Consider the following 16,263-nt stretch of genomic DNA (forward strand, 5'->3'; position numbering starts at 1 on the left):
CCCAGATCCAAAATCCTCGTGGCCATGTCACGATGGGAGGAAAGGACATGGTGTTCACTTTGCTTCTGTTCTGGTCACACTCCACCCCACACAGGCACAGGGATAGGGTCATTTTGGGACTCTGGTGAGGAAGGTGCTGCCTTTAGTGCTCCCCATGCAAAAGAACAGTTGGTCCACAAAAACACAATAGCAGGAATGGCCTCATCAGCTCAGCAGGATGCTCTGGTGTAGTTAATCCACATTGAAAGATGGGAATGGTTAAAGCATCCACCCTTGCAGGGAAGTACCTCCCAGGGAGCTGGGGAATAGCATCACAAGCTAAATAAAAGATCACAGAAACAAAGTGACACGTTTCTATTACCTTGGTTACTTTTCTAAATGACTGGTTTTATGCCAAAGGTGGATGAACAGCATTTTCTCAGTAGGGAGAGTGGGACAGGATCTTCTTCCACAAAGCCCCCTTTAAAAATGAAGTTTGCTGGAACTTTTTCTGTAGGATTTCTATATCCTGTAGAACTTGTACGGGAGGAGGCTGGGGAGATGCACAAACACCTGTAGTGACCCCATAACTCTCTCTATGGACACTCAGAAACCCAGGTCTTTTCCCTTCCCAAAGGAACCCCACTCAAGTCACATCTGGACCATCACTCGCTGGAGAACCAATCACCACTGACAAAGCCCCATTTTCTTGAGACCACAGATGTCTCCCCAAAAAACACCCCAACAATGAAAAGCCCCATCTATACACTATGAGAGTCAAACTCCCTTCAAATGGCAAAGGCAACACACATACAAAAAGAAGCTGCAGAAGTCAGAGTTAAGGTTTTGTTCTTTTTTTCTTTTTTTTTATTATTAAAAAACCAGAACTATTCGGAAGAAGTCCAAATGCAACGGAATATAACTGGCACCATCTAATATACCCAAGTGTAAAATCCCGGAACGTTTGAACCCCCCCAGAATGAGCTGGGGGTGCCAGGGCTGACTGGGAGGGACAAGTGGCCTCTCCTTTCTCCCAGCCCCCATCACGGCTGGATGGCAGGCAGCCCGAGAGCCAGGACACAACAGTGGCATCAACGGTCTCTGTAAAACCAGTCAGTTTGAGAAACTAAGAACATTATGAAAAAAAAATAATATCTAAAACTTCTTTTTTTTTTTTTTTTCCTTTATCAAAAGCCCTGCTTTAGTGACATGCTAGCCCTGCTGGAAAGGTAACACACCCACAGCTCTGTCCGGAAGGTGGGGAAGTTGACCGGTCAACTCCTAGTTCAGGACACCTTCCTCCTGCTGAGCCACACACTTGTTAGTGCATCGTGGCCACTCGAGTTACAGTGATGCTTCTGCAGGCAACCGGCTCCGGGAGCCGCCTCCTGCAAACTCCACTCCACACTGGAACAAATCTCATCCAAGACTCCTCCACCAAGCCCTCCAAGCTCACCCTCAGTCCCACCTGGAGGCTCTCCGACAGCATCCGGCAAGAGCTCTGCCTGCTCCAGCTGGATGAGGCATTGGAACGTCATCTCTTTTAAGAAAAAAACACTTTCATATATAATTTTTTTTGCTGTTTTTATATTTAAATAGAAAAGTACTACTTCACTCTGTGTTATGAGCCAGAGATCAGTTGACTTCCAGTGACAGAACCAGGAGTTCTCCTCAACGCTCCTACGCTGAGCTCAATGCCAGAAGATTCCCAGAAACCTCAAAGTGGCCAGAGGATGATGATCTCCTCATCATCTCCCCATACAGACAGGAGCACATGGGGCTCCATCACAGCTCCCATCTTCCCTTCTCTGCAGAAGGGCACCAACCTTAGAGAACCATTAGTCTGCAGAGAGCCAGCAGCGGGGCTGACACCCCACATCTGACTCTCGGGGAAGTCAGCTGTAGTTTTAAGCTCTCCACTCTTCCTACTGGCTTTCTGCATGTGCAGTCTGTCCCTGGAAGCCATCAGATGTACACATGAATTAGACAAAAAAATAAAAACAGTGGTTAAAAGTTCTCTAACATCCTCTCCTCCTCCTCTCGCCTTCTGAGGAGTCAACGACAAACAGACATCGATAAAACTAAATTTGCCCTCCTCCCCCACCTCAAGACAACAAGAGTTACTGAAACACAGAACATGTTATCTTGTACCCTTGGGATTACATCTAGAAGGGAAGTTTAGGGGTGCGGAAAGAGCGGGGGGAAGGCGGTGTCTGTGGGCGCAGTCTGCTTAGTTCTTGTACTCAAAAGGCTCGTCCCCGGTTTCGTTGAGGAGACACGTGCGGATGAGGGCCTCTGTCACAGCGTAGGGATCGCAGTTGGCCGAGGGCCGGCGGTCCTCAAAGTAGCCCATCTTGTCGTGGCCCACCTTCCTGGGGATGCGGATGCTGGCGCCGCGGTTGGCCACGCCAGCGGAGAACTCGTTGATGTTGGATGTCTCGTGGAAACCTGTCAGGCGCCTGGCATTGTCCAGCCCCCCCTTGGGGTCATAGGCACGGATGTGGTACTGGTGGCGCTTGCTCAGCTTCTCGATGGCCTCTTCGATGTGCCTGTGGAGGGAGGGAGGGAGAGGGGAATGTGCAGTGAGTGTCTGAGGGACAGGACGAGCTGAGCCACTCTGGGCTGTTGTGTCGAAGCAACACGAGATTCACTGACTTCATGATGATGCCTTATGCCCCACAACCCCCCTTTGCTGATCATCCCAACACGGGGCTTCTCTCCACTCCTGCTGACCCAGACTGCTTCTTGGAAAAGGATCCTCGTGGCCAAATCCCACAGGATCCCTTGGGAGTGCTGTCTGTGAGACACCACCAGTTCAACCCACAGCCAAACCTCCCAGACACACTGCCACTGGAGAACCTGCTCTCAGAGGAGGGATTGCTCAGTACTGAAGTTTCTACTTGTGAAGCTCACACAGGCATGAGTTGGCTCATTATCTCTGGGCATCACCAAAATTAAGGCAAGAAAACAGGGCTGCCAGGAGGAATCCCTCCACAGAGCTCCACTGCAACCCAGTGCCATAGGGCCCCTGACTGCACTCAGCACACCAGTCCCATACAGGAACTCAGGGTTTACATTTCCAAGATCTTCATCTTTAAGAAAACATGGCATCTGTTTCCACAGCCTTGCCTAGGCAGAAGCAAATGGTCTTTCTCTTACAGTTATAAAAAAAATAAATTATTAAAAGATAATAATTTAAAAAAAAAGCTGAGTTTCTTTGTTTCCAGCATTGGCAGATGAAGAGCCAGACAGGCTTTTAGGAACAGTTGCATCCTGGCCACTTGTGCTTGTCAGCACCGACGGAGCTGTACTGCTGGCTGAACTGCCCACCCAGCATCAAGATGAGACTATAGCATTATACAAAATATGTATTAAAAAAACCCCCAAAACACAAAAACCAACCAACCAAAAAAAAAAATCATCTGGAAGAAAAGCTTAAGCGTTAACATCCAACACCAGAACAACAACTCCTGTGTAGGCAAAAGCTTTTCAAAATCTTGCTACCCAGTACACAGATGCCGCTGGCCCATCTCAGAACACTTACTTGAGACCTCCTTCTTCCCTCATGCTCTTGGTGCTGAAGTTGGTGTGACAGCCAGCACCGTTCCAGTTCCCAGGGATGGGTTTGGGATCGAAGGACACGACGACACCGAAGTCTTCACACACCCGGTGCAGGATGAAGCGTGCGATCCAGAGGTGATCCCCCATCTCAATCCCTTCGCATGGTCCCACCTGGAACTCCCACTGCAAGGAGGAGGAGTCACAGGCTCAGTGGTGCGGGAGACTATCTCACCATGAGGCACCTCCCACTCCCTGATCCGTGACACAACTACACAACTCAGTGCAGGCAGCCACAGTTTCCCGCTACCTGGGATTTTTCTGTACTACTACCTCGTTCCGTGAGGTATCTGAAATGATTTACCTGGGCTGGCATCACTTCTGCGTTGGTTCCTCCAATTTTCACGCCAGCATAAAGGCACGCTCGGTAATGGGCCTCCACAATGTCTCTGCCATAGGCTTTGTCTGCCCCTACACCGCAGTAGTATGGACCTGCAACAGTACAGGTGAACATCAGCTTCCACAAGGAAACCGCTTACACTCAGTGAAGACCGAGCACGCACAGCGAAGAACTCTCCAAAGGCTGGGGGTGTGTGGAAAAGCCCCAAAATCTGTTTTTCATGGAAGCACTAGCAGAGTAGAACACTGACAGAGAGCAAGTCCCCCACAGGTTTAAGTCCCCTGCAGACTAACAAACCAAGCAGCAAATTTGGATGTGGCCAATCCCCACCTCAGCCTTTCTGTAATGATCTTAACCTCATGGTTAATTTTTGCCAACATGCCACCTGCTATTGTCCACCACTGGTTCTAGAAACACCTCCAATCTTTCAGCTGAAGCTGTGTCACAGGGATTACAGTTCAAACCCTCCTGATCTGGTCCAGCACAGACTCCCGAAAGGTTACCTTGGGGTCCAGGGAAGCCGTTGGAAGGCCAGCCAAATGGATGTCCGTCTGTCCCAAGGAGAGTGTACTCTTGCTCCATGCCGAACCAGGGGTGCTGGTTGGACACCATGTCCATAATCTTCCTGCAGGTGTGTCGGAGATTTGAGTCTAGAACGGAAAAGCAACACAAGGCTTAGTAGCACCTCCACCTCCATTCCCCATTCCCACTTCATTTACAGTTTGAGTCCCAGCAGAAGCAGTGAAGAATCCCAGCCCTTTCTCCACTACCAGCACTTTGTTTGCCCTTTACTGTCAGGGCACAGATTATTTTTGTGTCATGGGTGATGATAAGGGCATGGACAGCACTTGGACAGGTCTTCCTTTCCCCTCCCCAGAAATACCACCTCCACCAGGAGAAGGGAGAACATCCATTCACCTGCACACTGGCGGTTGTATTTGAAGACCTCACAGAGAACTAGTTTATTGGGATCCTTGCGAAACGGGTCCCGAAACATGGCAGCAGGTCGCAGGTACATGTCGCTGTTGGAGCCTTCAGACTGGTAGGTACTGGAGCCATCGAAATTCCACTCAGGCAGATCTGGAGTGGAGAGAGGAACAAGCCACACTGACCCAGGGTCCCTGGACACCAGAGGATGAGCTCCCTGCCGCCTTCCAGTAAGACAGAGGTGAAGATGCTTATAGAGAACAGGCCTACAATGGGTTTAATCCCAGCTCAGCTGATTCTGTTCCAAATGGAGGAAGCAAAAAAAAACAACAAAAAACAAAATAAGCAAAAACAGAAGAGTACAACTCCTCAGCCACCCTGGGAAATAACAAGTTGCTGGGCTGCTGGCCAAGCCTGAGTGAACTGAGCAGCACTGAGGACATTTCCCATGTCACAACAACCAAAGGGATGAGCAGAGCACCCAGTCTCCTCAGCTGGGCAAGCTGGGGGATGGCAGAGCACGAGACATCTTCAAGCTATGGGAATGAGGGGAGCCATGGAATACCCTTATCCATGTTACATGGCCTGAAGAAGGTGGGAAAACAAATCACATATGGGTGGAATCTCATGGGGGGAGTATGGCCAGCGTGGCCCCTCGCCCACCCCTCTGGGCTGTGCACTGCCCTCCAGGTCAAAGCACAGCGGGAGAAGCAGTGAACTCCACCCAGGCAATGTTATCTCCTCTGTATCCCAGGGGGAAAGCAGGAGGATGGGAAACACAATGATTTCAAAGGAGTTGTGCCAACCACTCCCTTAGAGGGAAAAGGGTAAAGGAGAGGGGAAAAAAAAAAATAGAAAAAGAAAAAAGATAATTCTGCTCAGTCACACACAGTATTTTCATTTCATAACTGTCTCCAGCCAGCACCATGGCAACCTGGGGAAAATCCTAATGCTATTATTGTGTAAGCTGGGACTGTTTGTTCTGAGGGACACAAGCTCTTAATTACACCGGATAGCTCCATTCTTTCCCCTCCACTTTCTTCTGCCAAACTACTTCCGGCCAAAATGAGTACTCGGGAGTCAATGGGCCACCGAGCCCCTGCCAAAAGCCCCCAGCCCTTGCCAAAAGCCCCATCCACAGCACCAAGGACGGGCTCCCAGCCCCCAGGCATCCAACTGAAACTCCGCATCTGGAGAGCTGGGAACATTCCCCTGGGGTATATCTGGGCAAAGAGGTAACCAGAAGGGGGTGACGGGGAATTCCTTCCCTAAAAACTATCCTTCTGCCACAGAAAGAGAGAAATGGGATCCTTTCTCCACCTGGCGAGGGGCTGCGAGTCCTGCACCTGCCCTCTCACCTTCAAGGCTCTTGGGCTCGTGGTCCAGTGTGCGGGTTTTGCAGCGCAGGTGCTCCCCTGTCCCGTCGATCCAGATGTACATGGCTTGGACCTTCTCCCCCTGCGGCAGCTTCATGTACATGTGCTTGATGGCTTTGCTCAGGTGGGAGCTCGCCGAGGTGGCCATGGCTGCAGTCCTGACGAGTGGGCTCCTGCAGGGAGGAATCAAAACCAACCCTAACTGTGAGCCCTTCCTGCGCTCCCACATTTTTCATCCCCCTCAACTGGGGAGGAGCACGAGACAGCTCGGCCACAGGGCTGGCTGCCATCGCCAGCGGTTGCATGTCATTCCTCAGGAGAACACACAGCAGCTCAGGCAGATGCCGGCAGCCAGGAAAGCCCTGCTCCAGGAGCAGCGATCCCTTCAAAGAGTCCCATTAATACCCAAACTCCTGCCAATAAACTAAGTCTCATCCACTGTGCAACAGACTTCCAAAGTGCTCCTCAGCCCTGAGTGAACTTTTCACCTCCACACTCATCACTGCTCCTGAGCAAGACCAATACAAGGAGAGCTTAGCTGGGGCTTTCTTACTAAACCTGCTTCATCGAGGAGGGCTGGGACACCCCAGCTGCCTTCTCAGCCTAGCTGAGCTTATCCAAACCTGGTCCCAGGACAAGAGGAGAAGCAACAGGCAGCACAAACAAGCCCTGAGCACCCCAGGCAGTGATAGGGAGGCCTTAGGGGCTCTGGTCTCAGTTGGTGGGAGCTGCAGCATCCCCACAGCTCAGCACATCCTGGAGCCTGCCAGCCAGCCCACTCATGTCAGACCCACAGCAGTCGGGCTCCACGCGTGTTTTCAGGAGCTTGGAAATGCTGAGTTTGGAAATGTGGAGTGACTTGGGAAGTCGCTCCAACATCCTGTTCCCCTGAAGGGGGGCTCGGACTGAGCCCTCCCCAGCCGACCCACTCCCCGCGGGAGCTCCCACCGCCCCATTCCCTTGCCAGAAGCATCACCCACGCGCGCACCTCCTGGCAGGGAGGGATGTCCCCACGTTTCTTCAGCGATCAGCTGAAGAGCCTCGTGGAGGGGGAAAAAAAACCCCAAACAACCAAACCAAAAAACTGCAAAGCGAATGTTTTCAACAGAAAACTCGAGCTGCCACTTCCTCCCCCTCACCCCACTCTTCCCCCAAAGGAGGCATTTTCCCCTGGAACGTCTGGCCGCTGGGGAGCCCCGGGGCTGCCCCCGCTGCCCTCGTGTCCCCGGGGGGCTGCGGCGGGTGGCGGCCAGCGGGACCCCCTCCCTCGCTCCCTCCCCCGGGCCGGTACCTGGGCTCGGCGGCGGTGCGGGCGGGCGCGGGGCTCCCACGCTCGGCTCCCGGGGCCGCGCCCGCCGCCCCTTTATGGCGGAGCAGCGCCGGCCCCGCCGCACGGATTGGGCAGCAGGGCGGGACGGGGGGGACACGGGAGGGGGGACCGGGACACCACCCCGCCTTCCTCCTCCTCCTCCTCCTCCTCCGGCGGCACCGCGGCCCGGCCTCCCCCGGGGAAGAGGGGGGAGCACCCCCGCGTCGCCCCGCACCCCGTGGAGGCGGTGGGTGGGTGGGTGCGCAAAGCAGAGGGAAGAGGGGGCAGAATACAGGGGGAGGGGGGGCGTGGGGGTGGTTTAAGTCCTTTTAGCCGTCCAGAAAAACAACCCCTGGTCCCTGGGCAGGCGGGAGCGGAGCCAGGGCTTTCCGCAGGGTTTACATTAGCGGCTGCCTTGGCATAACTCGCAGGGATGGAAACCGGCCGCCCTGGGTAAACGGGGGGAGAGAAGGAGGGACCGGAGCGCCACCGAGCCCTGGGCACAGGCTCTGGCTCGGTGGACCCGGTTTGGGAGAGGGAAAACAGCCTCAATGCCCCACTTTTCCTCCTGGAGCAGGTAACAGATTCCAGCACCTGGATTTGCAGACCCTCACTCCAAAGCACAAGGACTGGTCACTGTCACTCGAGGGAGGAGAAGTCCCCCAGGCCCACCACAGGAGCACCCACTTAGCACCCGCAGGCACTGCCCAGTATTTTTCCACCCTGACAGCTCGCTTGTTGTCCCTCTGCACCTCCCTGCCCGGATCCAAGGGGCAGGAGAGCAATGCCAGCACGAGCAGACGGAGCTGCCACCCGTGTGCACCCCCTGCACGCACACGCAGGTCCCAGGCCGAGCACACGCCACCCACACGCCTGCCCCGGGGCGACAGGCTCCTGGGCTGCCCCGTGCCAGCCTCAGGGACATGGCACCAAATTGCTATTCCTCGAGAAGCTGGAGCCTCCTGACCATCACCAGCCGCCCTGCCGCAGACACAGGCACAGTACATCCACAATCCAGAAGGAGAATGGCCAGGGAGAGCCGGATCCTCAGGGGGGAGGAGGTAGAAGTGCTGGCTAAAATGGAGCCTTGATTTATTGCCCATCTCGAGAGCCAGATCCCCACCCTGCCTCCGGGGACAACCCGGCTCATTCCTCACCACCACCTCGCAGCAGCCACCAGTGTGTGGTAATCCCCCGAGGCTGTCCAGAACAGAGGTGAAATTAAGGTGCTTTTCTCCTCCTGGAATTGCTTGGGCAAGACAGAGCCACCAACCATTGCAACAGCCACTGCCTCCCACTCAGCACCCCAGAAACTGCCTCCTTTCAACACCTCAGTTCCTGCACCCTGTGCATAGAGAAATTTTTTTAATACATAAACAAACGCAGTGTTCTACCCACCGAAATGAGCTCAGGATCTGATGTTCTGCCCAAGTTCAGCTGTGGTCACCCAAATGTAACAGCTCAGCTGAAGCAAAAGGAAGTAGATAGGAGCTGCTGCCGAGGCCCAAAATAGCTCCCATAATGGGGAGCTGTCAAGCCACGGGAAACGTAAAGCAGTGTCCAGCCCTCTTCCCTAGGTTTGCAGAGTGTTTCTTTAATCGGGACACAGAGAGCTCTGATAGCTTCCAAATTCTTGGAAATATGTTTGCTACCTGCTAATTTCCCTGTAACTTTGTCCGCCAGAGCTGGCTGCAAACAAGCCCGAGTGTCTACAGGGGGAAGTTCCTTCAGAGTGGGGTCACCCCCTGCCGCCCAAACCTCGGGGCTGGGCAGCTCCAAACAACCCCGAAGGGAAGCGGGGAGCAAAGGCAGCTTGCAAAGTAAACATCTCCTCTCCATCCCATAAATCCATGCCAAGCAGCAAACCCTGGCCCGGGAGAGACCCCCAGGGTGGGCAAGGGTGTGGTGACTGGGGTGGGAGAATGCAGCCCCCGGTCCCGGCGGGCTTTGGGTGGCTGGCTCATGCCCAAGGCCCTGCGCTCGCCCTGCACAACATGTTTACGAGCCAGCGGAGAAGCGGCAGCCGCGGGCTCAGCGCCCTCTCCCGGGAAGCCGACGGGGCGGGGGAGGGAGGGGGGAGCATTCCCGGGCCGCCTCGCAGGGCTCACCCAGCTTGTTTACCGCCAGCCTTCCTTCCCCTCCTCCCCTTCCAGCCTGTGTGTTTTTTTTGGGAAAGCCGGCTCAGGCTGTGCCTTCGCCCAGCTGCGTGCTCCAGTGACCCTCATTGCCGCTGACAAAAACCTCCTCGGGGAGCTGGGGAAGGCACGATGCCAACAGGTGACACGTCCCACGAGTGGATTTAAATCCGCCTTCAAAGGGCCCCGCTCCACAGGCATAGCCAGAGACAATGTCCTGCTCCAGGGGCGAGTCCCAGCTGGCACATGTTTTTCTTTCTTCCTCTTATTAATTCATGGGAACACCTTTATTCTCCTGCCCCAGCACTTCCTGCCGGCGTGGTTTATATCCTGAGAGAAGTGCCAAGGTTGGAAAGCGGCTGGTTGGCTGCTGGGAGGGCCAGGCAGGCTGGACTTTGTAGCCTCCTGCCTCCAAGGCAGCTGTGCAAACCCTCAGGACCAGGACCCTGCGCTCTGTGGGATAAGTTTGGGGACCAGGACGAGTTTCTCCCAGGTAGCATGAGACATGCCTGCTGTTTTCCAACTCCAGCCAGCAGCCAAGCAGTAAAGGATCATGTCTTCCCTCTCTACTGTGCATTGGTGGGGCTGCTGTGACCCGTCCCTTGTCCACATGTCCCACTCTATCTCTATCCTCATGTCCTCCCCAGCTGCCCTGAACAATTTGCTCTTAGCAAACAGGCCTGGTTGCAGGGACCTCCTGAAAGTGCAGCCTCATAAATTTGGGAATGCCTTAAAATGCAGAAATGTCACACCACAGGAAGGAAAAACAGAGGGGGGTGATAATTTGAGGGTTAAAAAGGTAGAACATGAAACATCCCTGTGGCTCTGGCCCTGGGGCAGGTGGCTGATGGCTTTGTTCCTGGAGTGCTGGGACTCTTTCCCAGCAGCTTGGGGTCATTTCCATGGGTGGCCCCTCCCCACAGATCCTGGGATCTCAACCCCAGCAGGTTGTAGACCCAGACTCCTAAGCCCAGGTACCCATTTGTCTTTCACCAGCACTAAAAAAAATTTCTTAAATAGAAAGGAATGCCTTTTTTTTTTCTCTTTAAATGGAGATGTCACACAGGGACAGGAATTGTGATGTGACAGCCCATTTTGTTGTGATGGTTGGATCCCAGCAGGAAGCCTGATGCACCCAAAATGCCCCAGCTTCCTGCAATGGCACAGCTGTGAGGGATGAGCAGAATAGTTTGGATTGGAAGGGACCTAAAGGTAATCTAGTCCACCCCCCTGCAATGAGCAGAGACATCTTCAGTATCACTCCTCTCCCCATGCCCAACTGCTGAGACATTCCCATCCAGGGAGGTGTTTTGGACTGTGAGGCCTTGCATAAAGAACTGAAATGCATCCAAGTGAGACCAGACGTTGGCTGGGTGGCCTGATGCTGCATCACCTCCATCTCTGCCCACCACCAGGCACAGCTGCCTCTGCTTGGACCCATGACAATGTGCCCACCACCATCACTGGGCCCTGGGCTCTGGAGGGGCTCACATCTGGGGGAGCTGGAGATGCAGCCCCTTCTACCCACGACTAGCAACACAAGGGCTGGAAAAATAAACCTGACACCTGAGCAAGCTCCTAATTCAGAAGTTGCCCAGCTCAGAGTGGCCCAGCAGTCACTGACTGAGGACAGGGAGCTCACCAGGGGGGAACGAGTGCACTGGGGGGACTGACCTTGTGCAAGCAGCAGTGGCCGACCGGTCTCCCCCGGAGCGCTGCAGGAGGCTGACGAAACCCCCCAAGGCAAGGGGGCTGTAGCTGCTGGCCCTGCGTGTGAGCAAACATTGCACACTCCGCAGCAGGCCCATGCTCCCTTTGAAGATGCTGCCAGGGTCAAGGGTAGCCACGGGCTGGTGACCAGAGGGATTTCAGCGGCAGAGGAGATCACCTGGGCTGCACAGAAGGGCAGTTTGGGAAAGTAGATTAATAAAATGTGCAGAGGCACATGCCAAGGCAAAAAAAAGAAAGCTCCCTCTCCCATGCAGCTCACCTGCACCATGTGCCCGTGAGGCTCGTAGGTTCCTGGGGACAGAGCACCTGGGAAAGCCTTGCTTAAACCCCCCCGGATGCTCAGACCTCCCTCTGCACCCCCTTCTCAGCCACCTGGGTGCCAGTCCCCGTGCCCACTGCCCACCTTGTCACGCCTCACAGGAAACCAGGGCATTGCTTCATTCCCCAGCACCCCCCTTCCTCAAGGAGAGGGGCACTGCTGCCGCCCGCTCCAGGACAATCCCGCAGCAATCCCGGCAGGCAGCACCTACCTGCCACCGGCTCTGCTCCTCAGACCTTGTGCAGGGGCTGAGCGTCTTCTGCGAGCACGTGCTCACCCTCAACAGCGACCAGGGGAAGCTGGAAGATGAGAACGTCAGGGGCAGGCGGGATTTGAGACCTAGAAATTGCTTGGCTTGGTTCGTTCTGTACAAGGGTGGAGAATATCCCAGGGAGCGCTCAGCACATGCCTTTCCCCGCAGTTGGAAATTGGTCACAGTGTGCATAGGCAGAGTTGTTTTTGTTGTTTTATTTTTCCCCCTCTTTTTTTTTTTCATTAGCACTGTTCACACTGTTAAATGCACTCCCAGCTAGGTTGGGGCTGCGTTAGCTGTGGCTGGCAGATTAATTTCAGCCTAATACACCTTGCAGCTCCACAAGTGAGAGTACAGAAATCCTCAAGGCACTACCTAAGTGGATTAAATGGTGAATCCGGGCCTGACATTGTAAATTATAAAAGGTAACAGCAAAGCGCCGTTGTCCATATCCCTCTCTCATGGCTGAATTAGGTCCCTGTCCTGCCACAACACATGCTTAACCCAGGCTGGTAAAGTCAGCAGCCCCAGATGCTTGTATAAGGTTACACCAGTGATTTTGCTTCAGCTGGAGAAGAGGCAAGTGAAGGCAGAGCTTGCTGCAGGGGCTGCCAGGTGTAAGGGACAGAGCCCAGCCTTTATGTTCAATCCCAAGCAAGGAAACCACAGACAAATGGCAACAGGCTCAAAAACACTTGTAATTAATGTAAGGAAATACCAATGATGTCCTTGCTGAGCAAACAGGTTTTATGCACCCAGGAGACCAAGAATGAAAATCATGTATATAAAAAAATAATCACAGTATGTTCAAGAAAGCAGTTAATATTTAAAGCTGAGTTGGCAGACCTGAGACCATGGGCAACTCCAGTTTTAAGGTGCTATGGGCCTTAAAGGGTCACACCCATTGGTGGCAGTCGTTGAGGTGTCCTAAACTATTTATATGAGAACAGGATGGGGCTGTACAGGGGGTAAAAAAATCCCAAATCTCCCTCCAAAATCTCACTCTGGGGATATAGTACTTATGCTAGAGGAAGAGCAGGTTTGTGCACTCAGGCTGGAGTTTCCCAGATTACCAGGGCTCTAGGCCATCACCTAATGCCAAGGTGTTCAGGGTGGCACCACAGCTGGCAGGGAAACAGCCCCCACCCTCCCTGTGGCACCAAAAGGGACAGGCTGGGCTGCTGGGGGAGGCTGTGAGTGGCTAGTGACTGCGGGTGGTGATGCTGACCCCCCCGGTCGGGCAGCCTTGGACTTTGCCACCACAGGAAGCTGTGACAGCTGATGTTGGGCAAGGATAAAAAACCCAGCCCCATCCCCTTTGCTGCCCCAGGAACGTGAACCTCTGCCACTGGCAGGCTTAGGTCTGCCAAGGGTGGGCTGCTTACCACACCAGGACAGAGGACGTGGATAATTCAGGTTTGGGCAGAGCTCCTGACGTCTTTGGTGTTGCAACCCTGCCCTTATCTTTGTATGGAGTCCGACCACTCTGTGCTCCTCTCCAAGCCCCCTTCTAAATCTGGGCTGTGCTCATGTGTCCACCTATTTTTTTTTTTAAGCCTCTTTTTACCTGTTTCTGTTTTTTTTTTTTTCTAAATAGCCACACAGCTCGCGTGAGCTCCTTTTGTGAGGAGATGGACAGGGCAGATGTACCCGTGCACGCACTGAGCAAATCCCAGGAAGCTGCAGCCAGGCTGAACAGAGCTCCATCCTGCCAGACCTCTTGGGGAGAAATCCTATGGAAATGGTCTTGCACCCTCCCACTGTAACCATGTTGGCCTGTTTTTGCTCACAGTCCTTGGTCCTTTCCTGGCAGAAGCCATCACAGTCCCACTGAGGTCAGTCCAGAGCCAGATGAGCACCCAAGGAGCTACACCAGCCTCTGAGGATCTCACTGGCCAACTGGTCAGTTGCCAAGTGGAAAATATTTTTTTTTTAATTGTTTCAACCTTTCCCTGAGGACTTACGAGTTTTTCATGTGCAAGGCAGCCACCACTCCAGCTCCTCCCTAACCCCTCCTCTTATCTCTCAGGCTTAACAGCACAAATCCTTTTGAATTCATGATCAGAGCTACTCCTTCCCATAGCTCTGCCTGGCACCACTAGGACAAGCAGATGTTTTGTGGCCCATGGCTGCTCCCTCCCCATATCAGTTTGGTTTTTGGCATAGTGACCAGCCAGTGTGCCCAGGCTGTGACCAAAGGAAGGTGAGTGTGCATCCCAAGGGGCTGTGCTTGGCCCCATCCCAGAGCCATCCCCGCAGCTGGCACAGAACAGCCACTGCCAAGCCATCCTGCAGCAGAGCACAAGTCCACACACCCCAAAAAGAAAGCATCACCCAAAGGGCAACATCTCCTCATTGTCACCAGGATGACATGCATCCCAGGAGCACCACGGGGACGAGCACAACCACCCACTGCTGCTCAACCCAACAGTTTCAACCATGGAGTGACAGGACAAAGGGGAATGGCTTCAAACACCGCAGGGTTAGATTAGATCTGAGGAAGAAATTCTTCACTCTGAGGGTTGTGAGGCACTGGAACAGTTTGCCCAGAGAAGCTGTGGCTGCCCCATTCCTGGAAGTGTTCAAGGCCAGGCTAGGTGGGTGAAACGAGATGATCTTTACAGTCCCTTCCAACTCAAATCATTCTAGGATTCTGTGAACTAATGCAGCGTGACAGGACGTGACCCTCCCAGGGCACATGTGTGTGCATGGGCAGTTCAGGTGTGATCTCTGACACGCTTTCACAAATCTCTGTCATGTCCCTCCTGGCTTGTTACAGCACCAGTTGTCCTCCTCACACAGGGCAGCCCAGCCATGCACAAAGAAACGAGCTGCCGTCCTTGGGGTGACAGAGTGTGCTGGTGCCAGGGGCCCAGGACTGTCCCCCTGGCTGGTGCCCAGCACCAGCCCTCAATTAATTTGGAGTTGTCCCTGTACTAACTGCCACTGTGGAGTCACAAGCCCGACGCTGAGATGCAGAGCCCTGTTGCTGCTGGGAACAGCTCCACATTCCTGATTTGACAGCGCCACCTCGTGAGGTGGCCCCGCTCCTGGGGACACTGTGGGACACTGTCCGGCCCCAGCGCTGCCTGTGCCCTCCGCAGGTACCCTCCTCTGCACAGAGGTGATTCCAGGGATGCTGCACACCCTTACGTGCATGGAGGTGACAGTAACAGGGACTGCAGCCACAGCGACAGAATGGGACATGATGCTCAACATAACACAACTGTGTTTTGTCAGTGGCCAGAGCAAGAAAGCTCAGGATGTTCTAGGGATGTAATGTTGGCAGAGTCTATCCCACAGTGCAGGAGAGGCCACAAAAACTCTGCTCCGCACACTCCACGGGAACAGAACCCTTCCCACTCCCACTGACAGTGCAGAGCCACAGACCAGCAGACTTTTGCTACAGGGCACATCAGAGACCCAGGCACAACAATGCCCAAAACCTGGAGGGCAGTGGCAGCCCTGCCAGGCCTGACACCATGGCATTACAGACAGCAGGATCAAATACACACCTGGGGAGCAGATTCCTTCTCCTGGAAGGGAAACTGGTCACTACTGTTCTAAGAGGAGTTCCTTCTTTCTTTCTTTCCCCTCTTCCCACTGGAGGGTCTCCAAGGTTGGGCCTCAGTCCCAGACCTGCTGAAGCAAGACAACTTGGTCTGTCCAGGGCAGGCATAGTGGAGACTCCTATGAAATTTCATCATGACCTAAGCAGATATGCTGACAGCAACCACACACAGCACCAAGGTGCTGCCAAGGACCTGGTTTGAAGGCAAGAAGTTTGTCCAAGCAGAGAGAGGGAAAGGGTTTCATTTCAGGACTGCCCAGGTGTGTTTTCAGGGCTGGCCATTAAAAAAGTGACATTTCAAAGAATCACAGAACGGATAAACACAGAAATCACAGACCAGAGGTCTTCTTGTCCAACCTCTCTGCTCAAACAGGATCCCCTAGAGCACAGTACTCAGGATTGAGTCCAGATGGTTCTTGAATATCTCCAGATATTGAGGGAGATATTGAGGGAGACTCCCTAACCTCTCTGGACAACCTGTTCCAGTGCTCAGTCACCATCACAGTAAAGAAGGTTTTCCTAACATTCAGGTGGGACTTCCTCTGTTCCAATTTTTACTCACCCTATTGCTCAGCACCACTGAGAAAAGCCTGGCTCCATCTTCTTGACATCCTTCCTTCAGGCACATACAGGCATTGATAAGATCCTCACTCAGTCTTTTCCTCACCAGGCTAAACAGGCCTTGGAGTACAACCCAGAGGGAGA

At 53.7% G+C, this 16,263-nt stretch overlaps 1 protein-coding gene across 3 annotated transcripts; it reads right to left on the minus strand.

Moving 5' to 3' along the window:
* Nucleotides 1-817: 817 nt before the first annotated feature.
* On the minus strand, nt 818-16,235 carry GLUL (glutamate-ammonia ligase). 3 transcript variants are annotated; one of them, XM_027658379.1, is made up of 10 exons: nt 16,121-16,235; nt 15,503-15,626; nt 11,946-12,033; nt 11,359-11,577; nt 6,223-6,413; nt 4,856-5,017; nt 4,441-4,587; nt 3,902-4,029; nt 3,524-3,723; nt 818-2,528 (listed from the first exon to the last, which is right to left on the minus strand). In XM_027658379.1, the coding sequence occupies exons 4-10, from the start codon at nt 11,490-11,492 to the stop codon at nt 2,210-2,212; spliced, it is 1,281 nt and encodes a 426-aa protein (XP_027514180.1). In that variant the 5' UTR covers nt 11,493-11,577; nt 11,946-12,033; nt 15,503-15,626; nt 16,121-16,235; the 3' UTR covers nt 818-2,209. The 3 variants fall into 3 exon arrangements, with proteins under 3 accessions (XP_027514180.1, XP_027514181.1, XP_027514182.1); XM_027658380.1 differs by lacking the exons at nt 11,359-11,577; nt 11,946-12,033; nt 15,503-15,626; nt 16,121-16,235 and adding an exon at nt 8,948-9,041; XM_027658381.1 differs by lacking the exons at nt 11,359-11,577; nt 11,946-12,033; nt 15,503-15,626; nt 16,121-16,235 and adding an exon at nt 7,532-7,601.
* Nucleotides 16,236-16,263: the final 28 nt, after the last annotated feature.

Source organism: Corapipo altera, unplaced genomic scaffold (genome assembly GCF_003945725.1).
Source record: "Corapipo altera isolate COAL_440 unplaced genomic scaffold, ASM394572v1 79, whole genome shotgun sequence".
Classification (NCBI taxonomy): Eukaryota; Metazoa; Chordata; class Aves; order Passeriformes; family Pipridae; genus Corapipo; species Corapipo altera.